The following is a 19,184-nucleotide window of genomic DNA, read 5'->3' as shown; positions in this document are numbered from 1 at the left end:
CTAGATGCAGGCCGCTTCCAATGGGTCCTAATTTAAATCATATGGAGAGATCCATGTTCTGCAACGGACGCTCTACGGCTTAAATTATAATGACGCTGATTCAGCACGAAGGTCGTGATGTAATGGATTACGACTACTGGGATTTTATAGATGTCAATTATTTTGATTCAATAATTATGTTATTTATGATAAATATATTGTCAAGAACACACTTCAAGAATTAGTAAACAAATAAAACTAAATCATATTCATTAATAAAATTATTAAATACATATTTTTACAATCATTATATTTAACTATTTGTGTTTAAACTGATACATTATTTATTGATGTATACATAAATTCGCATCTATGTATGTGTCGAAGTATTTTATTTAACTAAAACTTCAGGAACTATTTCTTTTTCACTTAACAATTTCCTTAGGCTCTGTAGAGAATGCTTATAAGCAATAAGCTGTCCTTCTGTATCACATTGTGAAGAAAATTAATGGTTTTAAATAACGATTGTTAGTTGATGTCGGCACCTATTTAAAAAAAAACATCCTTGGATTGACACCTTTTCTACGTATTTATGCAGTAATACATATCGATAACAATAAAAAATTATTTGTCATTATACACGCGGCTTAATAGTCACCGTGAGTAATGTACAACGATATAAAAGTTTTTTAACCTTTATTATTAAGTATAGTGCCATTATTGTAATAAATAACAATGTGTCGTTCTTATAATGTCGGCGTTAATGTGACGTCACGAAATGGTATCAAATAGATTCAGTGTTAATTTCACAAAGGCAAAAAATGTATGTAGAATTACAGAAAAATATCTTTTAAATAATATCAAATAATTAAATAAGTACCGAGTAAACATTTACCGTGTATAAATCGCGAGTATTTAAGTCATAAAAGAGTAAAATGCACTTTTGTGATTTAAGCGACTAGATAAGAAGGTATTTTATTTTAATTCGTGAGCACAAAAACGGTTGTCCTTTGTTTTCGTTGGCTTAATGGAAATGTCAGTTTTAAAGGAGGCTTCTTTATCAGCGATTAAAGAACATCGTCATTCTTTAATTATTTACAACTTTCAATTTGCAACAGAAATAAGGCTCTTGATAGCACATATAGGCGACAATTGTTCCGACTTACAACAATCAGAGCTAAACTATTTAATCGTTAGTTATACTTTTATCGTTAAGACTAGATTTGAATGCAGCGAGTTTTAAAAGTCTAGTTGGTATCGCATAGTCAACGTCGTTACCTTTGTAAAATTTTCCTCGGAATATTTAGATTTTCCTTTGAGCTCGACGCTTTCTAAGTGTACATTTTAAAATGTAAATTTTATTTATCGAACGAGGTCTTGAAAGATAACTCTTTTCTTCTAAATTGATCAAAAGGGTAAGAGGTAAAGAGACGCGTGTAAGACTAAAAGAGCTGTTCTGAGGGAGCTCGAACGCACGTTAGTGGCGAGAAGTGGGCTATAGAGTAGAAATGAGGGAGTCTATGTCTTTTTCCACTGTAGTTGTGGAATTGTGAAGGTAGAGAAATGTCGGCCGGTGGAGGTAGTGCTCTCACACTTATGAGTACTCGCTCTCTGGGTTCATTTTATCTCTCGACGAATGTAGTTCGCGTTAGTAAGTTAACCGAGAAGTAAGGTGGGTTCCGGCATGTCTTTTCTTGGAAATTCAAGAGAAAAATCAACCCGAGGAGGACAAGGTTCGATAGGTGGCCATAAGTGGCAGTGTTGCGAATGTGTCCACCGTTTCGGAAGTAGTGCCATAAAATGAGGATGGAGGAAAATAGTGGGAGTTTTAGTTGATTCAAGTTCGACAAAATTCGACATAACTTTTCCCCCAATAGAAAAATACTTATACATTTTAATATTGCCGTGGCTCGAAGAACCTAATTAAATGCTATAATAAATAGTTTAATATTTTATGTGAGATGTTACATGAAACATGTCAACTGTTGCCACAGTATATAAGCTTCTTTAAGATTTAATGTGAAACTGTAAATTAATAAGTAGCATTTACAAATATTTATAAACGGAAATATATTATGCTCGTGTACTGAGAATTTTACCGCATTCGCATGTCGCACGTGGCACGTTCCCTCTTGGGACTTACTACTTATCCTCGGCGTCCTTCGATTATATCTTGTTAAGTGTTTATTTTTTCCTTTACTTATATACCATACATCGCTAAATAACTAAATTAAACTTTATATGGACAAAGTAGTTACATTTTTTATATTTATAATGATTTGATTTGGTTCTTTAGTGGAGACAGACGTACCAGTTAGCGCAGCGTCGGACGTCTACCAATAAGTTGAATAGAAAACCTTATTAAGATCGTCGTAATACGCTGGATGCATTTTCTGTATTCCGTTACCAATCGTTCTTATTGGAAATCTATTTAAGTTTTAGAATAGTAAGAAAAGGGCCAATATTTAGCCACTTCCGCACATGCAGTGGTAGTCGTGCAACAAAGTGCACCGCCCGCCAGCCCGCTGATAAATGCGTATGCGGCAAACAATGCGAATTACACAACTGCCACCGTTAAATCACTCAACACGCGTTTGACCCCTCCACGGGGCATTTTCAGGAGTTATGTTACACCAATTAGTGCCAAACACAGAGTCACACTTACACAGTCGCTCACACACAGAGTCACAGGAAGTGGCTAAATATTGGTCCTTTTCTTACTTAGGATGGACTTCCGCAGGGTAACGCCTGATTCCATTAAATATTTTAGAATAGTGTTCATGGATAATTGTAATTCTCGAGCTTTATCTATAAGTCAGCTTAAAAGCCAAAAAATATGTTTTCCACTGCTCGAGCTAGTTCTCCCTCAAAGATCTCCAATAAGGAATTAAACGATGTTGTCTTGTGGACCTTGTATAATTATGTGCTATTCTGCGCTAGTCTGTCCGTGAGCACCAGTTAAAAACCCTAGCGGTTATCACTTTTGCCCACTGCCACTCCGACTTGCCAATCAAGAGAGATTGAGTGGCAGCGACATAGAGATGTATCTCTTTTTATCTGAATATCTCGGTTAATTTTGTTTGTTACTCATTTCTGATTCGATTCCATAGAGAAATCCCAAGCATAGCCCTTTTCATGTTTTGATGTTTGACTGCGGGCTTGCCAATGAGACAAATTATCTAGAATAAAAGTTAATACACATTAAAGCTAAAACGTGTTTGCACCCACCATCTGAGATCTACTTGATTATTCAGGGATTATACATAGTTTTTTTTTACTATAGCGGAATATCTATGATTTACTATTATTTTTATCGTTAATTGTCGTCAATACCTATTAAAGATACAATTAATGGTTATTTCGTCGTAATACTCGTGTTGATTGTTTATTACATAATTACTACTTACTGGAGCGCTGGTTCTTGATGAAGTATAGCTGCAGGCGTTCCTTGAAAGTGTTTTCGTTGACATAATACTCCACGCGTACTCTAAAACAAATAATTCAAATTATTCATCAATAAAATTAGTGTAAGAGGTTGAGATGTAAATTAAAATTAAGATAAAAATCTTTATTGGTCGGGTTAATTTCAAATGAAGTCAACATAGCAATCTCACTTAGCTAATAATATCACTGAAAAACCTTTAAATTAGTGACAATCATGTGAAATTGAAAATGTAGAATATTAATATTAAAGGCTGGTAACATCAAGGTTTCTACGAAATTTGCCTGAAGGATATCCATTGTCCAAGTAACCTACTTAAGCAAGGTTTTTGCAACTTCAATCGTTCAGAATACATTACTTGAATTTATGTCACCGTATACAAGCATAAACGTCTTACCACATATACATTAATTTTTAATAAGGTGACCTGGATATTACATGTATTATTGGCTTTAAAAGTATAAATCGCGGACATAATTGGTTCGTGTTCTTTAGTTTCAAAACTTGTAATACTGGTTGATAAATTATAGGTTCAAAAGCTTTAAATGAATAAATGCTTAACTCATTGGTTGTCATTTAATTTATCGTTCTACCTAAGCAAGAATTATTCAGATATAATAAATTAATTAATCATAATATGGTAAGAAAAGGGGTTTCAAAAATTCGGCTTGTCTCTGCAGACTTTGTACTGTCAGAAGTTATTAGCGTATCGCATTATAATAGACATATAATTTAATGCAACATACTTCACAGAATCACGTCAGGATGATCGGAAATGTATGTAAAAGTTTAAAAGCTTTTTTCGAGTTTCACTCCTTTAAAGTTTTTACACCTATAACCAATAGTCAATCAACCTGTATATCTCCGATCAAACAGCACAGTGTAAACGTTACTGTGATTTAGTTTAAAAGCGGTTATAGTTAGTTATGTTATCCCGGGCTACACCACATCACACTAGGCAGGGTGTATATATATCAGTAATGGCCTTGCTCTTTATGTCTATAAAAATGCTAATTTCAAATGTAATTCGCATATAATATTATACCGTTTATATAATGGTTAATTAAAGCAATTACTTAAAGGCTAGTTCAAATTATTATACACCATTTTTCCTTTGTTAGGTCTCGATGTATAATTTATGAAAAGGTAGAAGGCGTGCTGCGGCGGTTTTATATTTAAATATGTATATAATTTATGTGCGCAGATGGCATGGGTTTTATTTGTTAATTGGGATAACTTCTAACTTCACTTCATCTAAGTTGATTTAATGCTTTTTAATTAATTCTTGTATTTAATAATAATAATTCTTTTTTTTTGACTGAACTGATGACATCTTGACTACTTCTTACTTGCATTGTTATTATTTAGAATAAAATTAATATTTAACTTTTACTTGCGACATTTTGCGAGAAGTTGCTGGATACAACCAGATTAATATTTATATGTATGTGCAAAAACTCTTTGATTGTTTTATCTATTTATCATAATCTAAACTCTTGTATAATGTAAATGTCGACTATCCGCTACTTGTTCTCTTTTTGTTTCTATACTATGGTGGTCTGTTACATATTGCCTCGACTAAGACACACCATTACTACTTGTTTTATGTTAAAACAACAGAGAAAGGGACTATTATATAGCTACTTCCGCTATGCAGCAGTACTCGTGCAATGAAGTGCACCGCCCGCCAGCCTGCTGATAAATGCGCGTGCGGTAAACAATGCGAAACACAACTACCACCGTTGTTCTACTCTACCAGTGCTAAACACCGAATGAAATCTATGACTCGGTGTTTGGCACTGGTTTGTCTAAAATCTCCTGAGGACGACCCGTGGAGGGGTGAAACAAGTGTAGTCCCTTTCTTAGTTAGGAAGGACTTCCGCGAGGTAACGCCTAATCTAATTCTTAAATTAAAATAAATAAGTTGCAATACGATCTGATGAAAGCAGCCTACATTCAGCGACATACAAAATGGCAACAATAACGCTTGGAAATCTCTGGAACTCATGTGGATGTCGAATGAATTTCTCTATAATTTGATAATCCATTAATAGTTATTTTTGTTGGCAAACAGTATTGCAAAAGTAAATTTTCTATGTACATATAAGAAAATTCGAATTTTTAAATCTTCTATTAACTAATTATTCAAAGTTACCCTAGATTGATTTTGAGTTCCTACTTTAGTCCATTCAAGCTAAAATAATTATAAGTAATTAAAACACATTTCGTGTCGACAACGATTTTTACCGCGTCGTTTTCTCTGCTTTCTTGCTCTAACATAAAGACAAAATCAAGAAAAGGGAACAGGGGAGTAAATATTAATGGCTTTTGTTTGTTATTTTAGGGGTGTTTCGTATCCTCCTAAGTAAGGAGGATAAATGTGACGGAACACGTGGTGTAGCTCCCATGACGAGAACAGTGCCGCAAAATACACATTCTATGTGGTCGGTATTAAAATAATCCAGCTATTGTGTAAAAGAGCGGTTTAACTAATAAAGTCTTGATAATCTTTATACATTTCTTTTGAGTTATCTTATTAAAGAGCTGTCGTAGTTCAATGAATAAAATTTTATCTGTTACAGCTCGCTGAACAACTCATTCATCAGAAAGAGTAATTCCTTGAATGACCTTACTGCAAGGTTTCTTGGTTTAATCTGAAATATCATTTGTCATAGATCACTTGTCCGTGTGAGAAGAATGTTAGAATACTTCAATGTACAGAATAAAGTAAGTCTAACAAATTAAAACAAGTCTTGATCTGAAAAGAGTGTATAACAAAAAATGTGCTTAATACAGAACGAAAAGCAATTCAGTAACAGACTATGATCACTTAATGTTTATATCGAGCAGGATTTTTAACTAGATTTTGTTTGAGAAACCTTTTAAATTTCACCATCATTATTTGAGCCAAATGACTTTCACTGCTGGATATAGGCCTCCCCATATTTTTACAATAGGACAGGTTGGAAGCGCATCCAATCAAGGGTCTTCCGACGATCTTAACAAGGTCGTCAGTGATCTCTATTTCAGAACTTTAAGGCTACAGCCGCCATCAGCTCTGCGCACTATGTGGCCACTATTACTTCAACTTGCCAAGCCCTTGGGATATATCGTATAGTTTCGTTTGTCTACGGATCACATCTTTGGTTATACAATGTCGTATAAAAATCCCAAAAATAGCATATATATTTATTTATTTAATAAAACTTTTTTGTACAACATAGAATATAATTTTTTTGTACAACATAGAGGAAAAAAAGAAACAATTTATTATGTATACGAGGCGGTCTTAACACTAGAGACGATCTCTACCAGACAACCTTTGGATGAAATTTTGATGAAATTAATCATTTAATCTGTGTTTTATATATATGTAGCTTTAAATAACACCTTTTATAATTAAACGTTAGCATTAATATATGTTCCCTTTGTAACATTTTATAAATAGCACAACTTAATAACTCGATTGATAAAACTGGACTTTTCCTATCCAGAGCGGTGTTATTTCTTGTTTTTACGAACTTTCTATCGATCGACACTGATCCCGGCCGCCTTGAATGTCCAACTTGTGTCGGATCGAGTGTATAATATTTCTCTGACATGGAAAGTAGATTCAGTCCCCTGAGATCCCGCCAACGGTTTGGAGTTCCTACATTTACGGCATGTATTCAAAGGTCACCTTAACGTTAGAACGTAACATTCGTGTACAAACATCAATTAGCTTTTGTATGATCCTAATATTGTAAAAGATTTCGATTATAAAGCTTTGATTTCAGAGAGGGCAGTAAGAGAAAGCTATGCTCGGAATGAGAAGATACGTAGAAGAACTAAATTCACCTTTATAGTTCGGAGAATTGTTTGTCTTAAGTGGCAATAGGCAGTGCCGATCGTTCGCGCAACTGAAGGCCGTTAGCGCTGAAACGTTCTCGAGTGAAGAACCATGTGCTGGTAGACGCGGCGTGGATGGTAAAGGTCGTTGTGGTGCCTTTTGGGGCTACATATGCCTTAGTGGGCGACAATCGGCTGATATGGTGATAATGATGATTTTATTTATACAAGGTTTAAATAAAGTATAAGAATAGAGACAGCGCGATAGTGTCACTTATTTAATGTTTATTAGTAACTATTTTGTGGAAAAATATTATTAAGGTTTTTCAAACCGCCCCCATGTTATGTCATTGAATTATCATACCATAATAATTAAATAAAAACATGTAAAAATCCCGTTAACCTTTGAAGGATTATTAAGTGGTAACAAAGCTTTGGAATTAATACATATTATGGTCACAAAAAAGCTTTGAAGTTTATTGTTAAGTTAAAGTTATAACATGCCTATATAGGGGAATTTAATCTGAATGTATTTACTATCACACTGGCATTTTTCTGTGGACGTACACAAGTGATCACTGTGAATGATTCATAGTGTTATTATAGTAAACGGCTTTAGTTTATACACATCCGCCTTAAAATTTTTACGTCAAAATTTACGTCAAAGCTCTAGCAAAGAAAGAATTTAACGTATACATAAATAATTTTAAAGATTCGCTATGAATTAGTCGTACAGAAATAAATAAGTCTTTTATCCAAAAAATAAAAATGTTGCATTACATGTGAATGTTATACAGTTTAAGTAAGATTCAAATTAGAATTTAATTTCGAAAATTATTGATAATTATTGAGATAATTCAGCTAATAACCCATTTACAAGTAGTGTTAGACAATATAACCCTTTTTAACGCGAAAAAAAATGTCATTAAACAAGATAATAAGAAAGTAGCTTAAATTAAGTTTCAAAGACACGAAGAAATCAAGCTTTGGGGAGTATGAAGAAACTATATATACAGTGAATAATTATTATTGTTTGTTAAATGATTTACAAGATCAAAATTAATAGTGAAAATGAATTCAATGGCACGCGCAGAGCAAAGATTTCGAGCCTGCAGGGAAAAGGCTTATGGCTAACATTTAATTTTTTTACATAATTTGACATCTCTATAACGCGATCTCTATAATGAGTACCTGAAATTATGAAATTAGAAAACTTACGCCCCACCACAATTTGATTCTAGTAATGTTAAAGCCTTGGTATGGCGCCCTCAAATAAAATTATATACTTTTTGTACTTATTTTAGTTTTAAGTTAATTCTTTACTTTCTGTTAAATGTTGACACTGTTAGCTTTTTGGGGCTGTTACAACTTTGTTGGTTACATGACTTGAAAATTTCCCCTTTTACTATGCCATTCTTGTGCGCCACTAGGATGTTATGTAGTTTCTCTGTGACACGGTTACACTGTTTTCTTTCCGCGCGTGCTGTTTGAGGTAACAGTCCACCTCCCGTAACTGTTGCTGTAATTTTACGAAGCTCTTAAAGCTTTCGATGTTAAAGTTTTCTTCTATTTTAGTTTTATTCATTCTGACGGTTCTCTTGCGTAGGCGTGACCTACGTTGGGGTGACTCACTTTGGCGGCCTTCCCCCTTTTGGGAAGTTTACTTAATTTTTAACTTAATTATATAAAAGTATACGCTGACTTAGAATAAATTGTTACTTTCATAATTGTTGGCCTTACAAGTCAAACTAACATTTGACGATCATTGATTACTGTAATCAATTTAAAATCATTACGTTTCAAACATTGTTATTAAAATTCTCAGACCCAAGATTATAGAATGAAACAGATAGGTATGTAAGATTGACATTTCTTTACATCTGCTGTTGAAACTTTTATATTAAGATACTGAAAAATGTTTTAAAAGTAAGTATTCATTGGAAACACCAATATGCTCATTTTTATTTTTCTTAAGTCCTTTTATAATTTTGTTTTTTGTTAACCGTTTAAATATTACGAAATGAAAACTGCCGCCTTTAAGTTACGGAGGTGGATGTTAGTTTTCGCGACAAAGTTGAAAAACTAATCCAGATATTAGGAAGGATGTACTCTCCAGGAACGGCAGCCCATAGTTTTCTGGCGGAACTACGGCGCCGGCTGCTGAAGGATTATTAGGCGCCGCGAACTAAAATTGAATAATATAAATACATAGCATATCATAAAAAGATAAAAAATTAGTGTAAAACATGTAAACCTGATGTTATTTTTATATTAAATAGGAGCTGGAAGTAAATTAATTAGCTATAAACGTGTGGAACAAAAAATAGAACACAAGCTATATGATCATGCTACATGCCTATATGAATGGCACATTTTGAAAAAAAAACTCTTTGCCGTTTTAGAGTCGAGGTGTAAGGCGACTATAAATAAAAAAAAAACAAATATCGAACATCTATATTGTATTTAGTTTTTATTATACCTGTTGAATCGAAATGTTCATTTTTTTTTAATAAAATCACTTTGATTATTCTTTCCAAATGATCGTTCTTCGCGTTCTTCTTGTTTACGATATCTTTTTTACTGTGATTGTAACAATATTTATTGCAGTACCAGAAAATACAATGGTCGTATAGTTACTACTGTATTTACTACATATATAGGTTAGATTCTACTCTCTAGAGGCTGGGGCGTACTTAAAACCTTAATTGAATTAGGTAAGATGTCAGTAATTTACATACAAGAGATTTCTATTTATATATTCATCACATCTCTAGTACCAATTAATTTAGAGACTTGAAATTTGGTAGAAATATTTCTTTTGCTTAGTCTACTAAGAACGGATTTTATGAGATTCTTCCTGGAAGGGAGCTAAGGGGGCGTTCGTTAACTTCGCTAAGCTGGCGAGAAACTGTTGTAAATTTAAAAAAAGAACCACTTTAACAGGTTCAAATATTAATAGGAAATTACTTCTCTTTATAAATCAAGTAGATGTTAATTTTTGCAGGTAAACGTATTAAAATGCGCAAAGTTTTGAGAAGATTCTATTTAGGAGAATATCGTGTAGTTTAAGTTTCAAGAAACATGTTTGCTTAAAGTATTTCTCTATGCTTTGTCATATGTTCCTAAGAGGTTTGAATATAACTTGTAAAACAACTTAGATATTCTTTAGTAACTAACATCGTTGTCAATATTAGTTACGGTTCTTTTCTGACATTTCACGTTTGATATAATCGCTTAGCGAAGGCTATATTTGTCTTGAGGCTGCTATACTTTAGTTTTTAGATTAGTTAATTTCGTCTTAGGATATTAGCATATTATACGAGTATCGATTAAAAATAAATTTTACTCATAATAATTACATATTAAAAGTAATAAAAATAAAAAAGGTAATGTTACTTTAAAATGTTAAACTGTTACGAATTTCTATTAATTTTCTCTTGGGATTAGTTGGAACAATGAATCATAAATATAATTGTTTTTGTTTATTTTGAAATAGTAGAAACCTTTTTAGGCCAATGCAGGATTAATTATTTTATATTAAGGCATACATACATAGTACATAGATGTAAAAGTTTTATTGTATGGGACTTTAACGACGATTTTTCTTTGAAAGTTAAGTCTAAGTAATTAGTGTTTACTACGCATTGTAAATCACGTTACTTTAATTGAAGTCTTTGAAACGAAATACAAAGCTTGACTCCTTGTCTTTATTAGGACTCAGTGCTTAACTTTTACGACGGTTGCAGCAAGTATGTTGTTATTTTTAGTTTAACAGGGTACAATGTATATGTCACAAGAAAACGTTGACCAACAATAACGTTGCATGTACGAAAAACATCAACATCGTCGTATTATTTTATTAAAATTTAAATCTAATTTCATTTTTGTATTTGTTAATAATACTATAATGTTGTTCTTTTTGGTGATAACAAATTGTACTTAAAAACTAAATGTTCTATATTTTTACTAAAGGATCATCACCTCTGGATGTTTTATTTGTCTTTAAGAGTAAAAACTTAGTGAAGTTTATAACAAGAATACATGTCTTTATATTTTCTATTATTAGTTGTAAGCCAACATAAAATTTTTCTAGTAAATTGTAGATGGACTGGAGTTACTCTGCGAGAGTAGAAAAAAATTACTTTGTACACCTATATTACCTGAGTATTGGGAATAAAATTTAGAGAATTCAGCTTGTAAATTACGCCTAAAAAGAGCTTTTGATTCGTGAAACCAGTGGCAATTCATATTTTTTTTTAAAAAGTAAGTTTCTCACACACAGCCACGTCATCATTTCTGCTGTAGGGCCATCCACAATTGTATCATAAACCTCGCCTGTAGATTTCCAATAATACCGGTTGAAAGCCGCCTCCATCAAGAGCCTCCAGACGGGCTTAATAAGGTCCTCTGTCCGGCTTGTAAGTAGACGTCTTGCCACGTTTGCCTGTCCGTGGTCTTCGCTCCAGAACTTTAAGGCTTCAGTGACCGTCTGTGGTATATGGTCACTTTAAGTTTCCAGTCCGCTGGGTTATTTCTGTTACTTTCGTTCATCTACGGATCTCCACATCCCTAATTAATAAATTGGATTAAAATTGTAAAAAAAAACCGTAACATGGTTTTATATACTGTGTTTACGCATGCCACTATGAAACACGAGGAATATTTGACTTAATATTACATTCAAATCAAGTCGCCTGTCAACTGGAATAAGAGGATATTTGTTAAATTTATCCCTTGATATCACAATAATACTAACATAACATGATCAGTATCCATTTTATAAAATATAATATCAATAAATGCATTAATTTGATCAAGAGTTCGGAGCACTCAGTTTTATTTTATTTTAGTCTGTGATATTTGAAGAAGTAGGTCTCGACCAGAACTTTTAATTGAAAACTTATCCATTGAATTCGGAAACGCCGCTTGCGGAGCAAACAAATTTACTTGAATAAACTAAGATTGTTTCATTACGAATGGGATATATTTCCGACGAGATATTTTTAGAACGAATTAATTATTTTAATACAATAATGAATTATGTGGTAAGTGATAGGAGTTCTTTTCGCGTTTTCAACGGTATTGTATAAACATTTCGTAAAATAAACGGAACGGAAACGCACGATATGTTTTTGTAAAATATATTTAATTCACCTTTTTACCCTTTTAGTGTATATTCTAATAAGACCAACAAACAACTTAGAAAGAAAAACATACAAATATAATAAAATACAAAGTACAAATGCTGGACTTATCAGTCGAGAAAATTACATATAGGCATCTTTTTTTAAATAATTTGCATTTATTTAAAAAAAAGGATTTTATAAGTAAATACACAGCCTTAATATTTGATTAGTTAAATCTACGATTAAAACAGTAATACGAAAGAGAGTTGTTTACAAGATTAAGGTAGCTTTTGGTCTTTCGTCGTAAGTCCGATCCCAGAGTGTTGTTGATATTCTTCGTATCTTTTGTATATTATCACTGTTTACAAGTTGTATGAAAGTTGTAAGAAAACGTTACGAAAAATCTCCAATCTGCTGGAGTTGCTAGTGGTGATTTACGTGTGGTTCATAGACTAATATTGCCATGCTAACATCGAGCTACGAATATAAGGGTAGAATAGCTTACCACCATGTCTGAAGGACTTATCCTTAGACCTCCTATACCGAATGCGTCTTGCTGGAATGACTTACGAATCCTAGACGTTCAAGGAGCAAAGGATAGAGCAAAGCTTGAAATTAAGCTATGAAATCAATTCAGAAATGACGAGATTGGCAGAACTAAAATCACCGACGTGTCTATATGAGTTAGTCGTTTGAATTGGTAGTGAGAGGGGGAGATCTTTTGTGTAACCGATGCTCTTGGGGAAGAAGAGTTCTCAAATGGCGACTACAAGCTGGTAGATTTGGCATGGCATGTTAGGTGCGGGCAGCGCATGACCGTTTACTCTGGCGACCGTTTGAGGAGGTCTATGCCATGTAGTAGGCGTCTTTCGATTGAAAAGAAGAAGAATAATAACACCCTACCAGTGGAATCAGTACAAAGTTGTAGTAGACTTGAAAGCAGATACGGTAATCAGTTTTCAAGTCGCAATAAAAAAAGAACTTGCATTTTTTCAATGTAATTTTTTTTATTCACCGTGCTGGAAATAATGGAAGCTATGCTTTAGCATTAGTTTCATGACGTTACACTGGGTAAGTGTGGCCTTCACACTGATCGCGTGTTAAAGCGGGAATGTGTCGCCCACCCACGGGACGACGCTTTCATTATCACGATTAGGGTGAAAAACAATTTTATACGCTGTTTAAAAATACTAAAGGTATTGTATTTTTTTGCATTCTATTCTAGATGATACAAACTAACCCTACGCCCTAGCATATGCCTTTTGTTGGATACTATTATAACCTAATACGTTGTAATTATTTTCTTACATTAAAAAAACAGGTTAACTCAATACAGTGTCATTTTAAGTATTTCAGTGCGTATGTTTTCATTGATTATTATTTATGTTGTCCATGGCAAATGCTGTGCATACCATTGTGTAGTAAATATCCCGCACTCGTTATATTATTATTAGGACATATCATAAAACTTTTCAGAAACTTCTTATATTACAAATAAAATAGAGATAAATCTAAAAAATTTGAAGTCCAAGACTACATTATAAGATTCTTAAACTGTTTAACTCTCTATTTTATTAACGTAAAATAAAAAGTTTTAAAATTCCGTGTCGTTTTAGCCAATAGAACCCCACTGAAGGGCGTGGGCCTTTCAAATATGTCTAAGGAGGATACATAATAATCGCCACTCGTGGCAGGCGGGTTGGCAATCGCATTATTGCATCATGGTACGCAGAAGACGCTGTTGTCCATCATCTGGAAACTCACTTTTGAGCAGTGGCGATCGTATATAATTAATGCTCTAAGTGTGAATTAAATAAGATGTACACCAAGATTCAAACCCGCGACCTACAGTCGTAAATTTTAGTCCTCTACCGCTGGGCTACCACTCATTTTTAAATTATACGTTAATAATAGTGTAACGTTATAATGCTATTACGTATGTATTTTAGTATCCGACAAACAAGTCCCATATAATAACAAATTCATAATAAAATCTAATTTTCAAATATCGTAATAAACGAGAAAATTTGGTAATGGAAGTAAAATATTACACTGCATTTCTATAATCTATTCCGACCTGGATAAGGTGTCTTCAAACTGATCAAGTCTAGCATAAGATGGGAAACGAAAAAAAAGTTTGTGTATTCCCTACATTATTTGTACTATATTTAAAGAATTAGCACAAACATTTTTAGTCTAAGTCCCTACTTTTAAATAAAATCTCTAATTTCGTGCAACGTTGCTATCATCATTGCAAAAGAGATTATTGATTTTATTCTACTTTAGCGTACTCGTACTGCTCATTTGTGTAAGTTTTAAGAAAAATACCAGAAGAGTACAATTTGATAGGAAGTAGAAACAAATTGAGCATCGTTTAAATTGAAATACATGCTTACGAGTGTTTCATGCTCGCTCGCCTTTTGAAAATAACGTTCAACAAAACGACAAAGCGGGATTGTTTTTCTGATCTCTTTCACAAAAATCTTTTACCCAGTAAATAGAGCAATTCATCCCCTAGTACTATTATTTCGCAAAATTTTGCACTGTAATAGAATTTTTTAAGATTTTTTTTTAAAAAGTTAAAAAAATATGTTTAACGATTCAGAGTGGGAGTGTAATAAAACCGTACACGGTTGACCATAAAACATTTACTAATTTTGTAGTAAAACTAACCTTATCTACATCACAATTATTTATATTTATTACTAATGTTAGGCAAAAAATACACCAATTACCATAAATGTATTGAGGTGTATGTATATTTTTGGTATTAAACATTTAAGTACTTTTAATATTAGGTAAAATAAACTTTACGCATTTATTAGTTTTCTAGCTAAATAATAAACGTCTCAAAACCAATGTACAATTTTTAAGGGGTATTGGTTACGTCGTTTTGTGTTATTATATCCGATGTATTGTCTGCTAATATTACTAATCCATACAAGGTTTCACACAATGTTAAGAAATTTTTATAAGACAAAAAACGGCACAACATTAAAAGCCGACTTTAAACAATGTTCTAAGAGAATATTTATCGTTCACCACATTGTCGCGTAGTTTAGATTCTACCGTTTAGTAACAACTTAAGTTCAAAGCTCTTTTTGATCCATATCGTTTTTACTATGTCCGTGATTGACCACCAACTAGCATGATGGAAACAGTACCTATTCACTCTGATTCCGAAAAGACCTTGGTTATAAGGGAAATAAGGGAGTCCGTACATCGTACCATACTGAGCAGTGCGGATCAGAAATGATGAATCGGTAGTGGACCCAAATTCCAAATTTCCTGACCAATGCCCCTCAAATTTTTTAACAAATCTCCAGAGCCACGAAACTCTCAGGCTGCATAGATATTTTATATCAACACAATCACAGCTTCGATAATTGCAGCATCCATTGAAAAATATGATTGTTTGCGGTGTAAAACTCCTTTTAAAAAACATTTATGTTATTGTGTTAAAATAATCTACAGATCGAAAGCTGGAGAAGTTATTTTACGAAATTATTTTACTTTTATATTTTTAATTAAAGTCACAATCATCCCTACATTTCCACGTAAATGCAATTATTAAATATCTGATCCAATTTAGGCGCGAAAATATGTATTAGAGAATTGAAAAGGTAAAAAGCTCGCACACATAAGTACTCTTTTTAACATTAATTAATTTATAACGTTTAATAAAGACTCCGTCGTTTACAATTAAACTCAATGCTATATTTATTTAAATATTCTTTGATAGCGCACATTCATCACAGAGGTTTCTGTAATGAATATAAAATGTTATAAGTGCTAAGGTTATTCAAAAAAATCACAACCATAACAATTAATCAATGCCGATTATTTCTTTTAAAGAACTTTAAATAGCTAGTCTAGTTTTAAATGCGCCGAAAATATAAGATTATAATTTTTTTTCAAAAATGTGGAGATATCGGATGATATGAGAGATTGAATATTTCGATTCATAATAATCAAGAGTTAAAGTGATGGCCCAGCGAGCAATGGAGAGGGCTATACAAGGAGTTTCGGAGCTATATCGAATTAATAATGAAGGGATCCGCAGAAAAACCTAGGTCACGGACTTAGCTCCAAGAAATGCTCGTGTGAACTGGCAGTGAGCGGGGTATATTGATTATGAAACCGATAACCGATGGGCCTGAATGGTACTCGAGTCGCGACCACGAGCCGGTGGACGCGGCGTGGGTACGTTCCCACGTTATTTTATTGGTCGCGGGAAATCACTGAATTCGGGCAACGCATGATCGGTTCTCGTGGCGGATCTTTGGGGAAGAATGATGATGCCTTGCAGTGGGCTTCTATCGACTGAAAAAAAGAAGCAAAAGTATTGGCTTATTAAGTAAAAAACTAGCCGAAAATAACCGAGTGTACCGTTTCACTAAATCAGTTTATCCGAGCAAGACAACAAATCATATCTGCTTGTTAGCAGGTAAACTCCGACAAAAAATTATTTTTAAAATTTACTTGTTAGTAACTCACTTTAAAATATTTGAACTCTGCTCACCTCTTCCAACAAAAGTGAATAAATGTACCCTTGATTTCATTACCATTTATTACCATAATAATCTGCAGAATATTTTTAGAAAAAATATGTTAAATATATTTCTATTCATTCCGCATATAAATTTTGGTGATAAAAATAGGTTTCGAAAAAACTTTGATTTCTATAAATTCAAATTATTTTCCGTCCTTTCGAAAGACCTATCTTACAAATTTTATGCAATCATCAAACTGTGGATTTTAGAGTACAAGAAGCATTTTATTAACACCGCTGCAGAAGGAATGTAAATAAACTGATGCAAAATGCATTTGAAATTTCTAATATTTGTGTTTAGAATGTAAAGAAACATTGTGTTGTTTGTACATAATTAACTGAATCCTTCGTTAGACGAAGCGTATATTACATTTTCTAATTAAAATACTCAAAATTTATGCATAATTTAATAAATTATATCATTGCAATGTTCGTTTGACGTAGGAATTATAAACTTTAATTTCTTTACTAGGAGTATTTAGTACTTTACACATAGTATAGTTTGTTTAGTTGTAAATGTAAAAGTTTTAAATAGATGAATGTATGGCTTATTTGTCAGTAAAACACTTTAAAACAGGTGTAAAAACCTATTCCTAATCTAGTTTTATCACTCTCAAACATGTTACATTCAATAGATTTTTCTATTGAAACCTGTGGTCAATAAGTTTTGTTGATAGTAAACAATAATTAATTATAGTATGTAGTAATACAAATTTTGAAGCTATTACTAGACTTTCGGTAAAATACATCTAAATGACAAATAAGAACGAGTTATTTTCCAGAACATTCGATTCATATTGCAATTAATTTTCCTAGCGTGATTCTAAATTACCTTGGTATTTTGTCGTAGCTGTCCCACCCAGTCAGACAATTGTAGGAGCTGTATCTACTAACGGCTGCCATGTTGCACTTTAATTCTCCAACGGGCTCGTGTCACTTTATACCTCAATTAGATTTGGTTGCGATAGTTGAACGAGACGACAAACAGTCGAGGATGTCTCTGAAGAATCGTTGTTAACTTTTAAATCTACTTCTAACGTCCCAAGTATTCCTTTGCGACCATTCGTTGCATCTTCTCCAATTTATTTAAAAACAATTTAAATTCAGTGGAAGATTGTTAAAATTTGTCACCGTGAATGATTTGAAAGTATCGGTACGTTGTTTCCAAAATAATAGTAGATAACAGTTTGTGACGGCATTAATAAATTTAAATTTACATTTAGTTTGTTTTATAATGCTTACAGCATTTTTTTAGCAAGTTTTATATTAAATTTGAATGTGTAAAATGAAACTATGAATTCGATTCTACTTTCAGGTTATTTACAAGTATATTTTTATGTACATATGAAATTATACATCTTTATTTCTTCAATATTATTCGTTTAATAATAGACATAACATTTAAGGAAATTAAGGATTCTTGTGCTCAATTATTGAGATAGAAAATATTTCTTTCCTTTTCACATTGAATTTTAATAAAAATACTAATTAGTTAAAAATAAAGCATTGCTTTTTACAAAAAAAATTTAAATAATGCAAAATGAAAATAAATTACAACAATTGTTTTACATCATTTATGATTTAGTTTAAAAACATTTGCAAATATACGGTTTTATGCATAATGAATTGATAATAAACAGGTTTTCATGAGTCTGCAATATCCAAATTTAATTATTATGAGTATATAGGAGTAGTCACTCACAAACTGGGGCGGCACTTTCAAACAACACGTGGAAAATGTATCACTATTACATTACCAATAATGAAATTCTGAACAGACAGCACAATAAATAATCGCAACGGAAAATTAGGGTCAATACAAAGTTTCAAACAATAAATAGATATGATAAATCAAAAAACGCGACGATTAATAAGTTGATTATTTATGTAATTTATTAATAATATATAACTCTTAAAACATTTAAATGTCGTTTTCAATAATGACCGTGATTGTCTAAAATATTTATTAGAATTAATAAAATAGCGCGGTTTACAAAATTACATGCAGGAAGACGCGAACGGGCAGGCGCCGGGTCGCACGTCTCCAGCCGACTGCTGCCTTTCGTCGTCCACCAAATGAGTGAAGGTGGATGCGCTACCCAACGTGTTGCTCGACTCAAAGATTACAGGCGCGACTGTACACGACCAGAGTACAGTCGCTCCGAAAACGCTTACATTTATAAATTGACGTCCAATTTTTTTGCTCGTACGACAAAAAATTAAGCATTATTTCCAATTTTTTTCCTTTTGATGTTTG

General features: G+C 32.7%; 1 protein-coding gene across 1 annotated transcript in view; it reads right to left on the bottom strand.

The window, feature by feature from the left end:
- The window catches only part of SLO2 (slowpoke 2), a 124,656-nt gene that overhangs the window by 25,647 nt on the left and 79,825 nt on the right, over positions 1 to 19,184 (bottom strand). Inside the window, exon 2 of the mRNA XM_068765311.1 lies at positions 3,387 to 3,466. Within this exon, the coding sequence (XP_068621412.1) occupies positions 3,387 to 3,466 (80 nt within the window). The remainder of the gene's footprint in view (positions 1 to 3,386; positions 3,467 to 19,184) is intronic.

Source organism: Battus philenor, unplaced genomic scaffold, assembly GCF_028537555.1.
Source record: "Battus philenor isolate CCGP_79_NKW_IND1 unplaced genomic scaffold, ilBatPhil1.0.hap1 SCAF_1, whole genome shotgun sequence".
NCBI lineage: Eukaryota > Metazoa > Arthropoda > Insecta > Lepidoptera > Papilionidae > Battus > Battus philenor.
This window is presented reverse-complemented; position numbering and strand designations above follow the sequence as displayed.